Consider the following 21,769-nt stretch of genomic DNA (forward strand, 5'->3'; position numbering starts at 1 on the left):
AGAGGACAGTAATCAATGTAACATCTGGATTTAAAATGCTACAACAGAGGAACTAGGAAAGAGCTGTTGCACCTGGCATGGTGGCTCACGGCTACCATCCTGGCACTTTGGGAGGCCAAGGTGGGAGGACTGCTTGAGGCCAGGAGTTCAAGACGATCCTGGCCAACATAGTGGGACCCTGTCTCAAAAGAAACACAAAAAAACAAAAACAAACAAAAAAGAGCTGTTGCAGAGAAAGAAAACCATCCGTTATGGTTTAAAGACAGATGTATAAAGGTTGAGCATCTTTAACCCAAATCTGAAATCCCAAATGCTCCAAAAGTCAATACATTTCCCAGCACCAACATGAGGCTCACAGCGCAAAGGAAATGCTCACTGGGGCATCTTGGATTTCAGATTTTCAAATTAGGGATGCTCACAGGTAAGTGTAATTCAAATATTCCACAATTTGAAAAAAATCTAAAATCCAAAACAATTCTGAAGTATTTCAGGTAAGAGATGCTTGTGTTATGCATTTGAATTATAAAATCAAATTAAACACATCAGTATTTTATTTTGACCATTTCATAAAACCAGAAATAATTCTAGTTTGCCACCAAATCTTTTAGGGGAGCTATCTAGATAACATAAAGTGTGTGTGCAAAATATTTAAAATACAAACGTAAGATTGCTGCTAGAAAACAAGAGCCTGGTGAACGCAAGTCACAAAAGAACACCATCTGAACATACTGACAACCTAGGAAAGTCAGAAATCAAGTCACCAAGAGCAGAGGTTTAAAATAAGTAGGGCACAAGTCATTCAGTTAACAGGGTTGCGAGGGGAGGGGAGGGGTAGAGGAGGGGAGGGGAGGGGTAGAGGAGGGGAGGGGAGGGGAGGGTAGAGGAGGGGAGGGAAGGGGAAAGAATGGGAGGGGAGGGAAGGGGAAGGAATGGGAGGGGAGGGGAGGCAAGGAAGGAAGGGAGGGAAGGAGGAAGAAAGGGAGGGAGGGAGGGAGGAAGGGAGGAAGAAAGGGAGGGAGGGAGGAAGAAAGGGAGGGAGGGAGGGAGGGAGGAAGAAAGGGAGGGAGGGAGGGAGGAAGGAAGGAAGGAAGGGGGGGAGAGGCTGAGTACCGTAGCTCCCGCCTGTAATCCCAAAACTTTGGGAGGCCAAGGTTGGAGGACTGCTTCAGTTTAGGAGTTCAAGACCAGCCCTGGAAACATAGTGAAACCCTGTCTCTACAAAAAATCAAAAAATTAGCCAGGCATGGTGATGCAAGCCTGTAGTCTCAGCTACTTGGGAGGCTGAGAGACAGGAGGATTGCTTGAGCCTGGGAGTTCGAGGCTGTGGTGAGCCATGGTTGCACCACTGCACTCCAGCCTGGGTGACAGAGTGAGACCCTGTCTCAAAAAAGAAACAAAAAACAAAGAAAGAAATTCATGTACTGAGTAGATTACATTACAGCAGGCTTAAGTATGTTTTTACCCCATGCTATAAGAGAAAAATGAGAAACAGACTTCTTTCTGGGATACATTCAAAAATGTTATTCAAGGCTGGGCGCGGTGGCTCACACCTGTAATCCCAATGCTTTGGAAGGTCGAGGCAGGTGGATCACTTGAGGCCAGCTGTTCAAGACCAGCCTGGGCAACATGGTGAAACCAGGTCTCTACTAAAAATACAAAAATTAGCCAGGTGTGGTGGTACATGCCTGTAATCCCAGCTACTTGGGAGGCTGAAATGGGAGGATCGCTTGAGCCCAGGAGGCCAAGATTGCAGTGAGCCAAGATCCCACCACTGCACTCCAGCCTGAGTGACAGAGTAAGAAGTAAGACCCTGTCTTAAAAAAAAAAAAAAAAAAAAAAAAAGGTTATTCAAGATGAGGCCTCCCTGTTTAGTTCCATCTATTCTGTAGTGGTCCGCGATACAGTGGTGAATTTAAGTTTTATTCAAAAGGCACATGTACTGTTTGAATCCTGAATCAGAGGCAGGGCCATGTATCTGCCCCCATGAACACAACTTCCCTGGGGCCGGGCCAGAAGAGAGATGCTTCGTTACAATGACGGTCAAAAAAAAAAAAGGAGAAAAAAGCCCCCACAAAAAAAGAGTTTCCAGAAGCTACACTACCCATACAGAGGAAGATGCAGTTCTTTGCAAAAGCAATCTATCAAGATGGTAATGAGGCATTTTCTAAGATTTTCACATGTTCATTAAGTAAAATAATTGCTGTGTGTTATATACTAAACCATCTTCGTCCATTTAAATAGACATCATGAATTAACTGGACAGTAACATGGTTTGTCAAACTTATAAACAAGTGAATATATGAAATATTTTATCTGTTTTCTTTGAATTAGACTTGCAAATAAAATGACTTTAAAAGAATTTACTAATATACCGTGTGCTGCCAAGAGAGGGCAGCACAGATGCTATAAATCAGTATTTTTAAAAATCCCTGCGTCTTTCCTACTCCACGTAAAACGCACCTAATTTCCATGTGCCTTATTTTTGGAAATGTAATACAAGAAGTACTATAGGGGAAAATCAGATCGAATTTAAATGCATCATAAAATTTTCCTAGGAGAGCCCTTTTCTAAAAGCTGCCAGAGAAGAGAGTCATTTAGTGTAAAACTGCCCCCACATCAAGTTTCTCAAAATGCAGACGGTTTTACAATGTCCGGAGTATAATTACCGTAATTATCACCTTACCCAACCCCACCACATCAAAGAATATGGAAACATAAGATGTATTTTCTAGGCTTGCCTGACCAAGACAGAAGCCAATAGCCATGTGCAATCCTGGGTATTTGAAATGTAGCTTGTCTACCAAGGAACTGATGTCATTATCTAATTCTACTTTAATTAATTTAATCTAATTGAAAAACTGACACTCAGTGTAGTTACCAAAAATCTTTCTGAGTATTTTTCAGCAGCTTGGGCGTGTGAATTTACTTTTTATGACTGTTGATTTTATGAATGTAAATTAAAGATCCATTGGGAACTAAGCTATGAGGACGCTGAGGCATAAGAACCATACAACGGACTTCAAGGACTTGGGGGAAAGGGTGGGAGGTGGGTGAGAGATAAAAGACTACATACTGGGGCCGGGTGTGGTGGTTCACACCTGTAATCCCAGCACTTTGGGAGGCCAAGGTGGGAGGATCACGAGGTCAGGAGATTGAAACCATCCTGGCTAACACAGTGAAACCCCCTCTCTACTAAAAATACAAAAAATTAGCCGGGTGTGGTGGCGGGCACCTGTAGTCCCAGCTACTTGGGAGGCTGAGGCAGAAGAATGGCGTGAACTCGGGAGGCGGAGTTGCAGTGAGCTGAGATCATGCCACTGTACTCCAGCCTGGGCAACACAGCCAGACTCCATCTCAAAAAAAAAAAAAAAAAATGTTAGCCGGGTGTGGTGGCGGGCACCTGTGATCCCAGCTAGTTGGGAGGCTGAGGCAGGAGAATCACTTGAATCTGGGAGGCGGAGGTTGCAGTGAGCCGAGATTGTGCCACTGCACTCCAGCCTGGACGACAGAGCCAGACTTCGTCTCAAAAAAAAACCCAAAAAAACAAAAAAAACAAACAAAAAAGGATAACTGTTTTCTCCTCAATGGAGTATGTGTGTGTATGGAAACATATCTATATATAATTGTTCCAGGCTGAAATGTATCCTTTAAACCTTACGTGCTGCAGTCCTAACCCCCAGAACTTCAGAATGTGACTATATGGGAAAAAGCGTCTTTAAAAAGGTCATTAAGGTAAAACGAGGTCACCAGGGTGGGTCCTGATCCAACAGGACTGGTGTCCTCATACGAAGAGGAGATGAGGATACAGACATGCACAGAGGGACAATCCTGTGAGGACACAGGGAGAAGACAGCGTCTCCAAGCCAAGGAGAGAGGCTTCAGGAGGAACCAGCTCTGCCCACACCTGGATCTCAGACCTTAGCCTCCATGACAGTGGGAGGAAAAGGTCTATTCTTTAAAATGCCCAGTGTGTGGTCTTTTGTCACGACAGACTGGTGAAATGAATCCAATCACGGAAAAAAACTACATATATATGTATTATAAGCTGAATGTGTGTGCCCCCCGCCCCACCAAATTCCTATGTTGAAATCATCACCCCCAAAGTGATAGGACTAGGAGGTGGGGCCTTTGGGAGGTGATGAGGTCACGAAGGTGGAGTGTCATGAATGGGATGAGTGCCGTTACAAAAGGGGCCCCAGAGAGCCCCCTCGCCCCTTCCACCATGTGAGGACACAGCGTGAAGGCGCCGTCTACGAACCAGGAAAGCGGGTTCCCTCCAGGTACAGAATCTGTCGCACCTTGATCTCGGACTTCCAGCCTCCAGAGCTGTGAGCCATGAATGTCTGCTGTTGAGGCTGCCCAGTCCATGAGTGTGTGTTAGTGCAGCCCGCACTGGGTGAGACAACATGTGATGGTTCGTTTCATCTGTTGATGGGCCGTGGGGTGCCCAGATGTTTGTTCAAACATTGTTTTGGGGTGTGTCTGTGAGTGTGTTTCCAGAAAAGAAACACATATAATATCATACATATGATATAGTATGATATAGGTATACTATATAATATATATTATATATAGTATGTGTAATATATAATATGTACTATATATAGAGTATAGTAATATGTATGATATATAAAAAAAAAAAAAAAAAAAATATGTATGATATAGTATGATATAGGTATGCTATATAATATATACTATATATAGTATGTGTAATATATAATATGTACTATATATAGAGTATAGTAATATGTATGATATAGTATGATATAGGTATGCTATATAATATATACTATATATAGTATGTGTAATATATAATATGTACTATATATAGAGTATAGTAATATGTATGATATAGTATGATATAGGTATGCTATATAATATATACTATATGTTATAATATATAGTATACCTATATGATACTATATCATAGACATAGTATACTATATAATATATAGTATCATAAACACTATACATATATAATACTATGTATGTACATAAAGTATACTATATGTTATATAAAATAATATAGTATTATATATATTTCTATTTAATATACATATATAGTGGAATATATATATACATAATAGAAATATAGATAACAGAAAAAAATAAGTGTGCATGTGTGTGAGCAGGTGTGTGTGGAATATTCAATTTTTGTTTTGTTTTGTTTTGTTTTGAGACAGGATCTTGCTCTTTCACCCAGGCTGGAGTGCAGTGGTACGATCACAGCTCACTGCAGCCTCAACTTCCAGGGCTCAAATAATCCTCCAACCTCAGCCTCCCAAGTAGCTGGGACTACAGGGATCCACCACCATAATCAACTTTTTAAAAAATATATATATTTCTGTAGAGACGGGGTCTCACTAGGTTGTCCACAGTGGTCTCAAACTCCTGAGCTCAAATGATTCTCCCACCTTGGTGTCCCAAAGTGCTGGGATTACAGGTGTGAGCCACAGCACCTGGCATTTAATTTTAAGATACATTGTATCCTATTCGGTGCAGATCTATTTTATAGTCAGGGCAATTCAAACTTGGATATGACTCATTTCCTCATCATTTCGGATCAATAGTGGAAATGTGGTGTTCTGATTTCCCCCACGGTGCCGGTGAGGGAGACTGACTTCCTGCCCACCAGCTCTTTGCCAGCAATCGCAGCCCACCTAAAACGAGCTGTGGGTCAACCTGGCTCTCTCATCCCTGGTTGCCAGTGTCTCCCACACATGAGAAGTTAAACTCTGGTTCCCAATCTTTCCCTGCCTGACCTGCCACAACTACCACCGCCTTTCTCATTGCCAAGCAGCATAGATCCCATTGGAGTTCATGCTCCTCTTACCTGTCTACCAGCTTCTTGGCAAACCCAAAGTCCGTGAGCTTGATGTGGCCATCCCGATCCAGCAGGATGTTCTCCGGCTTCAAGTCCCTGTAGACGATCTCCTTGGAGTGCAGGTACTCGATGGCACAGATGATCTCTGCAGAGTAGAAGAGCCCCGTGGTGCTGGAGAAGCGCCCCCGGTTGCGCAGGTAGCTGAAGAGCTCGCCGCCCGGCACGTACTCCATGAGCATGTAGAGGAAGCGCTCGTCATGCCACGTCCAGAACCTGCGGGGACACACAGCACACGCTCAGGGCCCCGCCAAGGCAGGGCAGGGGGTACAGCGTCAGCTAGGTGTCGGGGTACAGATGCAGCTAGATGCCAAAATGTGTGTACAGACAGACAGTAATAGCTGGGGACAGATGTCGGGACATGGAGCACACAGATATCAGCACATGGGTAAAGATGGATGTTAATATATGGGTACAGATAGGTGTTTGAATGCACGTACACACAGATGTTACGATGTACTTAGAGACATGTTAGGATATGAGTGTACATCAGGGCTGACACATGGGTGTAAACAGTGTTACCATATGGTATTAAATATGCATATAGATATATGTTAGCATATAGGTGCAGAAAGATGCTTATATGTAGTTATAGATAGATGTTAGGATATGGGTGTAGACAGATATTACAATATGGATATAGATAAGTGTTGGAATACAGGTGTAGACAGATGTTAATATGTAGGTATAGAGAGATGTTAGGATATGGGTGTAGATGGATGTAGACAGGTATTAATATATGGGTGTAGATGGATGTAGACAGGTGTTAATATACGGGTGCAGATGGATGTTAGATTATGGGTGTAGACAGGTGTTAATGGATGGGTGTAGACAAATAAAATACAGATAGATAAATGTTGGAATATAGGTGTAGACAGATGTTAATATGTAGGTATAGATGTTAGGATATGGATGTAGGCAGACGTTAGAATACGGATAGAGATCAATGTTGCAATATAGGTGAAGACAGATGATATCTATACGTATAGATGTTACAATATGGGTGTAGATGGATGTCAGGATACGGGTGTAGACAGAGATTAATATATGGACATAGATGTTAGAATATGGTGTAGAGAGATGTTAAACATATAGGAAGAGACAGATGTTACAATATGGGTGTAGATGGATAGTAGGATATGGGTGTAGAGAGATGTTAATAGACACGTAAAGACAGATGTTAGAATATGAACGTAGATAGATATTAACAGAGGTATAGAGAGATGTTAGGATATGGGTGTAGACGGATGTAGATCGTGTTGCTCTGTGGGTGCAGACAGATATTAGGATATAGGTGGAAGTAGATGTTAATATGTAGGTGTAGATAGATGCTAATATATGTGATAGATGCTAAGGTGTACATACAGACAGATGTTAGGATATGCGTGTGTGTAGATGTGACTCTATAGGTATAGACAGGTGCTGAGGTCTGCATATAGAAAGGTGTAATTCATCAGTATAGGTAGATGCTAAGACATGTGTAGATGTTAAGAGGTATCTAATCAGATACTGGGATAAGCATATAGATGGATATTAAAGTACAAGTTCCACAGATGTTACATAGATGTTGTCTTAGTCCATTCTGGCTGCTATCACAAAAATACCATATACTAAGGGGCCTTACAAATAAGAAAAATGTATTCCCCTCAGTTCTGGAGGCTGGAAGTCTGAGGTCGGGGTGCCTGCTGATGAACTGCGTGGTAAGGGCCCATTCAAAGGCCCTTCTCGCTGTGTCCTCCCATAGATCAAGGGGAAACAGGCTCCCTCAGACCCCTTCACCGAGGGCACTGGTCCTGTTCAGCGGCTTCACCCTCACGATCTAATCACTTCCCGCAACGCTCCACCTTTTAATTCCACAGCTTTGGGGGTTACTGTCTCAATATATGAATTTGGAAGGGACATATTCAGACAACAGCAGATGTTAAGATATGTGTATCCTGGGACATGGGTAAAAGGTCTCATTGTCTTGGGATGTCTCATTGTCTTGGGATGAATGAATAGTAAATATCATGGTCTCATAATAAACCAGCCAACAGTGTGCTATGGGCTGAACTGTGTCCTCCCAATATCCACATGTTGAAGTCCAAACCCTCAGGACCTCAGAATGTGACTGTATTTGGAGACAGGGCATGTAAGCAGGTGATTACGGTAAAACGTGGTCACTAGAATGGGCCCTATTCCAACAGGACTGGAGTCCTAAGAAGAGGAGATGAGGACACAGACACACACACAGGGATGACCACCTGAGGACACAGGGAGAAGACGGCGTCTCCAAGCCCAGGAGAGAGGCCTCAGGAGGCACCGGCCCTGTTAACACGTTCTTCTCAAAATTCTAGCCTCAAGAATTATAAAACAATAAATCAGTGTTGTTTAATCCACACTGTCTATGCTACTTTGTTATGGCAGCACTAACTAACCAACCTACAACACAGACATCTTCAGAGATCACACCTGATTCAGTAACCTGGAACTATCATTAAGCCTGAGAATTAACAATAAACTAGCAGACTGCATCCCAAACCTGCTAGGAAAGGTAGCCCTTTTAAAAAGCCCCAAATGAAGTATTTCGAAGCACTTGCTTGTGGGAGCTTGCCTGAGGTGCTTCTCCTTACAAAGGTGTTGATTAATGGAAGAAAACGCAGCAATGAGAGATTGAGGAAGGTGGGGGTAGGGATGAAAGAAGGAACAGAAGATACTGAGGTGCGTCTGTGCATTCAACATCTCAGCACAAGTTACAAATACAGTTTGGAGAGATACGCACTGATAATGAAAGAACGCTTTCACCTAAAGATGGGACGGGTGGGGCATGAGGCAAGATTTGGAACTAAGGGCTTTGGGATTTTTGTTTGTTTGTTTTCCAGACAGAGTTTTGCTCTTGTTGCTCAGGCTGGAGTGCAACAGTGCAATCTCGGCTCACTGCAACCTCCGCCTCCTGGGTGCAAGCGATTCTCCTGCCTCAGCCTCCCAAGTAGTTGGGATTACAGGTGCCCACCACCATGCCCAGCTAATTTTTGTATTTTTAGTAGAGATGGGGCTTTACCATGTTGGCCAGGCTGGTCTCGAACTCCTGACCTCAGGCGATCCACCCGCCTCGGCCTCCAAAAGTGCTGGGATTACAGGTATCAGCCACCGTGCCCGGTCTGTTTGTTTTTGAAACAGGTTCTTCTTCTGTCTGCCAGGCTGGAGTGCAGTGGTGCAGTCAAGGCTCATGCAGCCTCAACTTCCCAGGCTCCAGCAATCCTCCCGCCTCAGCCTCCCAAGTAGCTAGGACTACAGGTGCATGCCACCACGCCTGGCTAATTTGTATTACTGTTATTTGTAGAGACAGGGTCTCACTGTGTTGCCCAGGCTGGTCTTGAACTCCAGGGCTCCAGCAATCCTCCCGCCTCGTCCTCCCAAAGTGCTGGGATTACAAACGTGAGCCACTGTACCTGACCTGGGCTTTGTTTTTGGAGAGGACTCAGAAGGCCCCAGCATGCCTGTGTTCCCATGAGCACATGAGCCTTCACCAGTAGAAGACACCCAGTAGAATCAGGAGCATAAAGGTCCTCAACCATGACCAGGACCCATGCCAGTTTTGTCTCATCTGATCATGATGCTATCACAGATGCTCCCCTGCAAGCTCATTCAAATGAGCTGCACCCTGCTGGTGTACAAAGAAAACAAAACGATGCCCAGGAAACCCTCCCTGAGGACAGGGAAGGATGCTCAAGGTCGACCGGATGCTCTTGTCTGCTAGCACAGGCCATTCCACCAAAACAATGTAGAATGAAGGCAAGGACGTGGGAGACAGCTTGCAATGACACAGAGATTAATGCTAAGAAAAATCATAGGCTGGGCACGGCGGCTCAATGCCTGTCATTCCAGCACTTTGGGAAGCCAAGGCAGGAGGATCACTTGAGGCCAGGTGTTTGAAAGCAGCATGAGCAACACAGCAAGATCCCGTCTCTACAATAAAAGAATCAGCCAGGCATGGTGGCGTCCCAGCGATTCGGGAGGCTGAGGTGGGAAGATCATTTGAGCCCAGGAATTGGAGGCTGCAGTGAGCCATGATCACAACATCACTGTACTCCAACCTGGGTGACAGAGCAAGACCCCATTTCTAAAAGGAAAAAAAAAATAGACACATGCTACTGTGAATTTTAAATGAACATTTATTTGACTAACACAATGTTTTTATGTATTAGCAAAAATATGGGCCTCTTATAAAAAAGGCTCTTACCTAATGCACTTTTAAATTTGCAGATTCTGCAATGATGCTGGAGTTGGGGGACTAATGACCCACAAATACAGGTTGCAGGAATGCCTTCCTCTCTCCACCTTGCTGCTGGATTCCTGCCCCTTAGCAGCTGGGTGGCTGAAGGGAGCTCAGGAAGCTCAGGGTTAGAAATTTCTTTTGTTTTTTTTCCTTCAGTTACTGAAGGCTGCGCACCTGTATCCCACCTCTCCATTCACTTCTTACAGCTCAGCAAGTTCAAAATGTGTGGTCTTGAGGCATAAAGGGAAGAAGCAGGGAGAGTATATGAGGAAGGAGAAGTATTTTGTTGGAGTGGTGTTTTTTTTTGTTTGTTTTTTTTTTTTGAGACAGTCTTGCTCTGTCCCCCAGGCTTGGAGTGCAATGGCACGATCTTGGCTCACTGCAACCTCCGCCTCCTGAGTTCAAGTGATTCTCCCACCTCAGCCTCCCGAGTAGCTGGGATTACAGGCGCACGCCACCATGACTGGCTAATTTTGGTATGTAGTGGCTGTTTTCTAGAGCAATCTGTTGGAGTTCTAAAAGACCTAGCACATACCCACATTCCTTCCATCTTATCGCTGATCTCTCGAGTCATTTTCTCCTCGCCAAATGCCCTATTTTTCTGCTTTGCACCATTATTGGTTGGGCAAGAATGTTCCTCTCATAAATATTTCGTGATTAAGTGCATGGCATCTCAAATGCACGACAGTCAAACTGTGCTTCTGTGGATGACCTTAGAAGACAACCATGATTTCACTGTTCTGGTGGGGAAATATTTTCCAAGGTCCAAATACTATCGTACCAGTGAACTTTTACAATAAACTTCTGTGTCAGCTGGTGACTTTCTAAATTTCTTCAGGGCGCAAGGTGGAAGGAAAATTTAGCTACAACTGACCAGCCAAGGTGTGATACTGAACATTTGGGGGGTAACACTGAGCTCTTGAAAATACCATAAATGGTCAAAGCAATAGCAAGACCACTGTCTACAACTGTTAATTTGGTTGAAGAGAATATACATGGCTCTATTTCCCTATGGCTCAAATATGTAAGAAAAAGATGGATGCATGCCTACACACACACACACACACACACACACACTCTCTCTCTCTCTCTCTCTCTATTAGTTTGCAACACATTCTTTGGATATATCCTGTATCCTCCCCCATCTACCCCACTCTGGGATAATAATCTGCACAGATCCTGTTAAGAATAATGCATCACCTTGTCACAATGTAGCAGCAGGTCACCTTTCAGGAGCATCAGAGATAATTAACCGTGGTGGGAGATTAGAAGGATTCAGGTAGGTTAGAAGCAAGGAATGAAAGAACTTTGAGGATTACACAGGCATGTAGAATATGCAAGCCCTGACAATACAAAGATCTCAGGTTCGGTCACCTGGCTTGCAGGGGAAGTTGCAATTTCAACTATGGGTAGGATGATCTGTAGAGGAAGAGAGTTAGGGCTTTGTATCAAACGAGAAGAGGAGGGAAGGGAAGAGGAAAGGAGGGGAGGGGAGAAGAAGTGGGGTGAGGAGGAGGGAAAGCAGGGGAGAAACAGTTACTGCGTGAATAGGGAAAACTACTGAGATGTGTAAGGTTGTATGAAAATACATCTGTTCCACAAGTGTCTCAGTAAAATCAACATCAACAAACCACAAGGCTTAATAAAGTCACCTAATCAGTATATATGAAATGGACACATCATTTTTACCTATACACTAATGCAGGATCACCCTTCAGCATCTTTAAGAAGTAACAGTTTACAAAGAGAGTAGCAAGTAAAAACATATTCCTTTAAGAAAAAGAAAAATCTAGATAACTGGGATTCTCTTGCCCTTCCCCAAATCAATAAGATTAAGTAAATATTATAAGAAAAAAGAAGTTCTCTGACACATCCTTCCTTCAAATCTTTTATCAGTAAGACTTTGCAGGCGAGTGTGGTGGCTCACACCTGTAATCCCAGCACTTTGGGAGACTGAGGCAGGAGGATCACTTGAGACCAAGAGTTTGAGACTAGCCTGGGCAACATAGGGAGACTCCGTCTCTACAAAAAATAAAAAGATTAGCCAGGTGTGGTTGTGCAGGCCTGTAGTCCCAGGTACTTAACAGGCTGAGGCGGGAGAACAGCCTGAGCCCAGGAGTTGAAGCTATGACTGAACCTCTGCACTGCAGCCTCAGTGACAGAGCCAGACCCTAGCTGGGAAAAAAAAAAAGACTTTGCTTACGTGGACAGAATTTGTACAGAGCTGGGTATCACTAAAGATAAGGAACAAAAGGTTCAAAGAGATACTGACTTTACTATCTCCAAAAAATATTTACAAAACTTAAGTCATCATGTGCACGGGCTGTGGGATAGGACGAGTTTAGTGACCACAGGTGATTTCAAATCTGCATTTAGAAAATTAGAAACCAATGCATCAGTTCAGTGATTCCAGTTAACTGCGGGACTCTGCCCCTGACATCAAGTCTATAAAAGTTCAAAAGCAATAGAAGATAAGAGGGTTTATCACAATGGATATGAGAAGCATGTTCAAGATCTAACCCTTACTGTACGTACTAGCCTAGGAATCAATGAATTCGTCAACACATTAATCAGTAACTCACCAGCCACATTCTTTATTGGTTTCCAGATGTTTTGGACAAGGGCCCCTTATGTGCCAAGCAATGTTCTCAGTACATAGTATCAGGAACGGCAGATCTTGTGACTGTCATGAGCTTTGCAGGCTTGATGGGGAACAGACATTACATAATAAACTTGGAAGGATGGCTGGAGGGGGTCTTGCAAGACCAGGTAGAAGGTGGGGACAGGGAGGCAGGGGGCATCTCTGTCCCGACAGCTGAAGGCCAAAGGAAGATTGGGGAGGGACATAAAAGAAAGCTGGAGGCCAGGTGCGGTGGCTCATGTCTGTAATTCTGGCACTTTGCGGGTCCAAGGTGGCAGATCGCTTGAGCCCAGGAGCTCAAGACCAGCCTAGGCAACAAAGCAAGATCACATCTCTACAAAAAAATTAAAAATTAGGGCCGAGCGCGGTGGCTCATGCCTGTAATCCTAGCACTTTGGGAGGCTGAGGTAGGTGGATCACGAGGTCAGGAGATCGAGACCATCCTGGCTAACATGGTGAAACCCCATCTCTACTAAAAATACAAAGTATTAGCCGGGTGTGGTGGCGGGCGCCTGTAGTCCCAGCTACTTGAGGCAGGAGAATGGCGTGAACCTGGGAGGTGGAGCTTGCAGTGAGCCGAGATCACACCACTACACTCCAGCTTGGGGGACAGAGCGAGACTCCATCTCAAAAAAAAAAAAAAAAAAAAAAAAAATATATTAAAAATTAGGTGGGCATGGTGATGTGCACCTGTACTCCTATCTACTTGAGAGACAGAGGCAGCAGAATCACTTGTGCCCAGGAGTTCAAGATCAGCCTGGGCAACATAGCAAGACCCCCAAAATTTAAAAATTAGCCAGGCTTGGTGGTGCAGGCCTATAGTCCCAGCTACCTGGGAGGCTGAGGTGGGAGGATAACTTGGGCCCAGGAGAATGAGGCTGCAGTGAACTATGATGGCACCACTGCACTCCATCCTGGGCAACAGAGAAAGGCCCTGTCTTTAAAAAAAAAAAAAAAAAAAAAAAAATTAGAGATGGGGTCTCACTAAGATGCCCAGATTGGTCTCAAACTCCTGGCCTCAAGCAATCCTCTCACCTCAGCCTCTGACAGTGCTGAGATTACAGGCATGAGCCACTACGCCCTGCCTATTTTCACATCAGAAAGGTTTGGGCTGATACGGGAGGAAGGGGTGAGTTCAGCAGAGATGGGAGATCAATGGAGAGAAGGGGAGGGAATTTAGATAAGCTATGGCGGCTTCTGTGAAGACATCATTGATGTGGATGGGCTCTGGAGATGTGTTTTAGAATTGGAAAGGGGCAAGGCATGGCGATGTGCACCGATAATCCCAGCTACTTAGGAGGCTGAGGCAGGAGAATCACTTGAAACTACAAGTTTGAGACCAGCCTGAGCAACACAGTGAGATCCTGTCCCTACAAAAAAAAAAAAATTTCAATTAGCTGGACATAGTGGTGTGCACTTGTGGTCCCGGCTACTTGGGAGGCTGAGGTGGGAGGATCTCTTGAGCCCAAGAGGTCAAGGATGCAGTGAACCACGATTGCACCATTGCACTCCAGCCTGGATGAGACAGCAAGACCACATCTCTTAAAAAAAAAAAAAAAAAAAGATTAAAAGGGCAGGACTCAGGATTACAGTGAATGCAGAATCAAAGAAAAGGAATAAAAATTGGTTCCTGGGTGAGCCCCAAGAGCTGGAAGGACCACTTATGAAATGGGGAAGTGCAAATGAGGAACTGACTGCAGCTGAGGGGCAAGGAGGAAGAGCAGGAACTCATTTTTGGTGAGAGGCATCTGAGCAGAAAGCTCAGAGAGTGGTCAAGTGGGCACACACGTGTAGCTTGGCAGGCTGAAGGCGTGGGCTGGCAGCAGCACTTGGGAATCTTGAGACCAGCAAAACAGCGAATACAAATACAGAGCAAGAGGAATGAGAGGGCAGAGGGGCTCCTGTTTCCCACTGTGGGGTCCAAGGAAACGTCACCGGGAAGTACATGCCCACAGGCACACAGCCTTGCTCCTAGGGTCACATCCACCCTCCCATCCTCTGCAACTCTGCCTTGCACAGCTGAGCTCCTCTCGAGGAGAAGTGAGGTCGCCTCCCCTGCTGCATGCACTGGAAGACCATCTCCGCACCAGCAGCGCATCCGCGGCCCCTTTCCTCCACTTCCACACCGACATCTGTTGTTTTCTTACTTTTTTGTTTTTTTCCTAGATAGGGTCTCACTCTGTTGTTGCACAGGCTGGAGTGCAGTGGTGCAATCATAGGTCAGTGCAGCCTTCAACTCCTGAGCTCAGGCAATTCTCCCACCTCAGCCTCCTGAAGAACTGTGATTACAGGCATGCAACACCATCCCTTGCTATTTCTTTGAGCTTTTTGTAGAGACAGGGTCTCACTATGCTGCCCAGGCTGGTCTAAAACTCCTGGGCTCAAGCGATCCTCCTGCCTGGGTCTCTCAAAGTGCTGGGATTATAGGCGTGGGCCACCATGCCTGGATTTTTTTGAGTTTTTATAACAGCCATTCCAATAGATGACTGGATAAAGAAAATTTAGTATATAAAAGCCACAGAAAATGTAGTATATCGACATCGCCATAAAAAATAAAATCATATCTTTTGCAACGACAGGGATAGAACTGGAAAGCACTATCCTAAGTAAAATACTGAGACACAGAAAGTCCAATACCGCAGAGTCTCGCTCACAAGTGGGAGCGCAACAGTGGGTCCACATGCACATAGATATGGAAATAACAGATACGGGGACTCCCAAAAGGGGAAGGCTGGGAAGGGGTTGAGGGCTAAGAAATTACCTATCGGGTAAAGTGTTCACTATTCGGGTAAGGTGTACACTAGAAGCCCAAAGCTCATCGTAACACGATACATCCATGTACCAAACCTCCACGTGTATCGCTGAATGTCTAAAAATTAACAACAACACAATAATAACACAACTTCTCCTCCTCAAAATACCCCAGAGGGATCTCCAAGAAAACAAGAGACAAAAATGATGCATACTCTAGTGGCATGAGGCCAAAACTGCATGGAGCACGTGCGTGCGTGTGTGTGCATGCATATATGTGCGCGTGCATGTGTGTGCGCACGTGCACGTGTGTGCTTGTGTGTGTGCGTGCTTGTGTACTTTTAACACAAAGAAAAGTACAGAAGGATCCATACCAGGCTGTGAAATAGTTACCTGGCAATGAGGGAGGGTGAATGGAAGAAAGGAAAACTTGAGGCAAGTCTCAAAAAAAAAAAATACATAACTAAAAACACCGCACAGGCGCCCTGTATCAGTGGGAAAGGCATCTAATTATAATACTAAAAATGTATTCGAGGGGCCAGGCATGGTAGCTCACGCCTGTAATCCCCGCACTTTGGGAGGCCCAGGGGGGTAGATCACCTGAGGACAGGAATTCCAGATCAGCCCGGTCAACAAGGTGAAAGCCCATATTTACTAAAAATACAACATTAGCTGGGGGTGCTGGTGCATGCCTGTAATCCCAGCTACTCAGGAGGGTGAGGTGGAAGAATCGCTTGAACCCAGGAGGCAGAGGCTGCAGTGACCCAAGATCACACCACTGCACTCCAGCCTGGGTGACAGAGCGAGACTCCATCTCAAAAAAATAATAATAATAAATTAAAACAATGTATTCAAGCAGCTGAAAGCAGGCACTGGAACAGATACTTGCCGAACCTTGTTCATAGCAGCATTATTCACTACAGCCAAGAGGTAGAAGGCACTCCAGTGTCCATGGATGAATGAATGGGTAAACACAACATGCTGTATCCTCTATACGATGGAATAGTACTCGGGCTTAGAAAGGAGGGAAATTCCTTTCTACAGGACGGGGGAATCTGAAGGACATTACAGTAACTGAAAGAAGCCAGTCACAAAAGGACAAATGCCGTATGATTCTGCCCGTATAAGGTTCCTAGAATCACCAAATTCACAGAGCAGAGAGTACGAGGGAGGTTGCCAGGGCAGGGCTGGAGGGAAGGGCAATAGGGCGTGTTTCACGAGGACAGAGTTTCAGTTGGGGAAGAGGAAAAGGAGTTCTGGAGATGGATGGGGATGGGGATGGGGTGGCGGTTGCACAGAAACATAAATGTGCTCCATGCCACTAAATTGTGTTTTGTTTTGTTTTTGTTTTTTGTTTTTTGTTTTGAGACAGAGTCTTACTCTATTGCGCAGGATAGAGTGCAGCGACACAATCTCAGCTCACTGCAATCTCCACCTCCCGGGTTGAAGTGATCCTCCTGCTTCAGCCTCCCGAGTAGTGAACTGTACTTTTTTTTTTTTTTTTTGAGAGAGAGTCTCACTCTGTTGCCCAGGCTGGAGTGCAGTGGTGCAATCTTGGCCCACTGCAAACTCCGCCTCCCGGGTTCATGCCATTCTCCTGCCTCAGCCTCCCAAGTAGCTGGGACTACAGGCGCCCGCCACCACGCCTGGCTAATTTTTTTGTATTTTTCAGTAGAGACGGGTTTCACCGTGTTAGCCAGGATGGTCTCGATCTCCTGACCTCGTGATCCGCCCGCCTCGGCCTCCCAAAGTGCTGGGATTACAGGTGTGAGCCATCATGCCCAGCCGTGAACTGTACATTTTAAAAATGGTTAAAATGAGGCCGGGCATGGACGCTCATGCCTGTAATCTCAGCACTTTGAGAGGCCAAGGCAGGAGGATTGAGTGAGGTCGGGAGTTTGAGAACAGCCTGGGCAACAAAGCAAGATCACGTGTCTGCCAAAAATTAAAATATTAACTGGGCATGGTGGCATGTGCCTGTAGTCCCAGCTCAACTTGGGAGCCTGAGGTAGGAGGACTGCCTGTGCCTGGTAGTTGGAGATCAGCCTGCGCAACACAGCAAGACCCTGTCTCTACCAAAAATTAAAAAATTAGCCAGGCGTGGTAGTGCGCACCTGTAGTCCCAGCTACTTGGGAGGCTGAGGCAGGAGAATCACCTGTGCCCAGGAGATTGAGGCTGCAGTGGGCCATGATTGCACCAGTGCACTGCAGCCTGGGCAACAGAGCAAGACCTTATTTCTTTAAAAAAAAAAAAAAAAAGAAAAGAAAGGAAGTTAAAATGGTAAACCGTTATGTGATATATGTTAACAAAATTAAAAAATTAAATTTTAAAGAATGTTTTCCAGCATAGAGAGCAATCTATGAATCTACGAATGGGGGAAAAGTCAACATGAAGAAAGAGTCAGTGTCGTCAACAACGACTGAGACAAGGGAGGTTTCCACGTCCCCTCCCCTCCTCTCCAGTGACCTCAGCTGAGCAGCTCTGTCCTCATCTTTAGCTGAGAGCAGCACTTGTCCATCCGCGAAGCTGATCTGCTGTCTTTTACTCGCAGGGTCTGCGGGGATGGCTTCTCCTCGAAGGGATTTTTTTTGCTTTTGTTTTTGTTTTTATGAACAGGCAAATCAGCCTCAATAATTTGGAGATGGCTAACGTAGAAGTTGGTCCTCCTCTCTCCAGAGGCTGCCATAAAGCTGGGCTTTTGTGGTGAGAAGAAGAAAATGAGCCATCATCATCCCATCTCCTCCAACATCTCTCTATGCCACGCGAGGCTCCGGAACGGCTCTATTTTCCGACCTGGCTGCACTGCAACTAGCCCTTAACCAAGGTGACCTAGCAGCCCTCGGTGGCTCCATCCACCTGTGGCTTCCTCCCTCCAAGGACCCTGCCTCAGGCTCTCTTCTGAGACAGTTGCTGCAGTTGTTTTGCCCTCAAAGTTTCCCAAATTGGAATGCACTCTCTCTCCTTGGATTTCCTCACTGTCCAGCAGCCCAAATGCACAGCTGAGCCAGAGCCAGTCCTTCCTCATACCCCTTTCCCCATGGCAGTCTCCTACACATCTGAGCTCACTGCATTCCTGTGTCCACCTCCTGGCTGAACTCAGATTTGAGTTTCTCCCCATGTCCCTCCTGCCCCGTAGCGACCCATGGCTTCCATGTCACTCCCTGTCTAGAATGATTTTCCACCACCCACCCCTTTCAGCCAATAAACCCCTACTCCTCCTGCAAAATTCTCTTTAGGTGTCCACTGCACCTTCACCCCCTACCTCTTGCCCTCCAAAGCTGGTAAGGCCCCTTTTCCACGTATCACTGGGACTCTTCTCACCCTACGCAGTTCTCCTCAGACCAAGGCACTGGAAGGCTTGGCATCAAACAGAAAACTCTATTCAGAAGACACAATTGCATTCTCTTGCAAGAATTTAAACCTCCCTTTTCATACATAGAAAAAGGGAATAAAGGTAAAAAATAATAAAAAAAATATAGATAATAAAATAAGCCTCCCTTTTTGAAGCATCTGCTTTGCCCCAAATACTAAACATGCAATGTATCATTTTTGGACAAAGAAGAGGAAGAGAAGACCCAGGAGATGCCTGCCTTCACTCTGGTCTCTGTGCTTTGCAGGCAGTGATGACAGAGCAAGAAGCGCTATTTCTAGATTTTTGCTTTTAAAATTCAAATAGAGAGCAAAATAAATAAATAAATAAAAGGAGAGAACATGGTGTTCTTTCTTCCTGAACTCCCAGGAAAACAAAGGAATGATTTTACTCCTATCCCCAACAAGTACCAATGACAATGGGGACCACACTCAAGTCCGCAGACTTTAAAAAAAGATGTTTCCAAGAGATGCATCCACTCTCCCCGAAGAAGAGGTCCTGGCATGAACTCCTCTCCATGGAGAAACGAGCGGTCATCCAGGAACTAGAAGGATGTGGCCCGGAGTGGAGAGACCTCTTGCCTTCCAAGTTCTGTAGAAGAAAGCTGGCTAAGCCCTGCAACCACAGACCAAACCCACTGGCTTGGCTCAGCTGCTGTGCCATAGATAATATGGCACTGGAAGCACTGTTTGGCCCATAAGCCAATCAATCATACAGAAGAGTGGGGCTGCAGGCTCAGGGGCTGGGGCAGAAAAGGGAGAAAGGGACTCCACACGCACAGGTAGTTATCTGTCTGTGCATCCGCTACAGTGGGTGTCAACGGGGCTGATTCTGCTCCCCACAATAAACACTGGACAATGTCTGGAGACATCTTTGGCTGTCACACTGGAGTGGGGGTGCTAGAGGCATCTGGTGGGTGGAGCCCAGGGACACTGCTCAGCACCCTACAGTGCACAGGGCGGTCCCACCACAGAGAATCCTCCAGCCCCAAATGTCAGCAGTGCTAAGGTTGAGAAACTCTACTAATACGTTCTATCATCAATCTATCAATCAATCACCTATCTATCTCAATATCTATCAACCATCTACCATCTATAGCTACCAGCTATCTATCAATCAGCTATCATCTATAGCTATCATCTATCAATCACTTATCTCAATATCTATCAACCACCTATCATCTATAGCTATCATCTACCTCAATATCTGTCATCTATCAAATATCTGTCTCAATATTGATCTCCATCCATCCATCCATCCATCTATCAACTATCTGTCACAGTGGTCACTGGGGATAACTTTCTGTCCCCCCATAGGGGGAACTTAGCAATATCTAGAGACACCTTTAGATACTCGTCACAGACGGGATGGGTGCTCTTGGCATCTGCTGGGTGGAGTCCAGGGACGCTGCTCAACACCCTGCAGTGCACAGGACGCCCCACCAGAGTCCTCCATGATCCCGCCCCGTGTGTCAGCACTGCTGAGGTTGAGAAACTCTCTTTTAGCATGAGAGCTCTGCCTATATGCAATCGGTCATTAATCTATCAATCAATCACCTACCCACCTCAATATCATCTATCATCTATAGCTGTATATATTAGTATCTATTATCTATCACCTATCTTAATATCGTCTATTAGCTACCCATCATCTATCTACTCACCTACCAATCACCCATCATTTACACCTATCTTAATATGTATTAGCTATCACCTATCCATCTCAACATACACCTACCTATCGTATCTATCATCTCTCTCTGTCGGTCATCTGTCTATCACAGTGGTTCACTAGTGGAGAAAACTTTGCCCTCCCTCCCTGAAGGAACACTTGGTTATGTATGGAGACATTTCTGCTTTTCATAACTGAGGTTGCTGCTCCTGGCCCGTGGTGGGTGGAGCCCAGGGACACTCCGCAACACCCTGAGGTGTGCAGGACGGCCCCACCCCACAGACTCCTGCAGCCGTAAATGTGAGGCAGCTCCACTGAAAGTCCTTGTTTTATACTTTCATCAAGAAGTCCAAGGCCTAAAACTGCCAGTATGGGAAGCAGATGTTGAGCAAGGCAACTTACATTTAGAAGAGAAGCTGCACAGCTGGGAGGATGAAATTCATTCTTCACAGAGGATCTAGGATTCTCCTCTAAGACATGCTCCTCAGCATGCAACGCTGGACACCCTCCAGCATCTTATCCATGGGGCTGGCCAGACCCAGCGTGCTCTCTCGTGTTATGTACAGGGAATGCCAAGTGTGTGAATGCACTGGATGAACTTTAATCCAGTTCTTAAAGCCACTTGGTCCCTAAAGTGTTAATGCACAGAAAAAGCAAAATGCTGTAGCAGGTTATCATAATACTGCAGGGCACTGAAAGATCAATTCTCAGCAAGTCACTAGGGAGGTCTCATGGGCTAAGTTACATCACCCCCTCCAAGTCCACATTGTTTTTCGGATTCTTTTTTGAGACAGGGTCTTGCTCTGTCCCCCAGGCTGGAGTGCAGTGGCATGATCTTGGCTCACTGCAAGCTCTGCCTCCCAAGTAGCTGGGTTACAGACGTGCGCCACCACGCCCAGCTAATTTTTGTATTTGTAGTAGAGACAGGGTTTCCCCATATTGGCCAGGCTAGAATTTTCTTTTTAATTTTTTTTCTTAAGAGACGAGATCTCACTATTTTGCCCAGGCTGGTCCGGAACTCCTGGTCTCAAGTGATCCTCCCGCCTTGGCCTCCAAAAACGCAGGAATTACAGGTGTGAGCCACTGAGCTCGGCCCCAAATCAGAGAATTCTGAAATGAGCTCCTGCCATGTCTTCCCAAAACACTGAATAAAATCCTCCTGAGAATAATATCAAAAGTGGCCTTAAATTCCGTGT

General features: G+C 45.4%; 1 protein-coding gene and 1 long non-coding RNA gene across 2 annotated transcripts in view; one reads left to right on the top strand and one right to left on the bottom strand.

Moving 5' to 3' along the window:
* The window catches only part of PRKX (protein kinase X-linked), a 105,061-nt gene that overhangs the window by 39,741 nt on the left and 43,551 nt on the right, over window positions 1-21,769 (bottom strand). The window contains exon 3 of the mRNA XM_030807319.1: window positions 5,834-6,097. Coding sequence (XP_030663179.1) covers window positions 5,834-6,097 — 264 coding nt within the window. The remainder of the gene's footprint in view (window positions 1-5,833; window positions 6,098-21,769) is intronic.
* Window positions 10,212-19,020, top strand: LOC105738526. Its single transcript, XR_004028758.1, has 3 exons — window positions 10,212-10,263; window positions 18,149-18,356; window positions 18,769-19,020. It is a non-coding gene; the product is annotated as an uncharacterized LOC105738526 (long non-coding RNA).

The sequence above is a fragment of the Nomascus leucogenys genome, chromosome X (assembly GCF_006542625.1).
Source record: "Nomascus leucogenys isolate Asia chromosome X, Asia_NLE_v1, whole genome shotgun sequence".
In the NCBI taxonomy this organism is placed as follows: Eukaryota; Metazoa; Chordata; class Mammalia; order Primates; family Hylobatidae; genus Nomascus; species Nomascus leucogenys.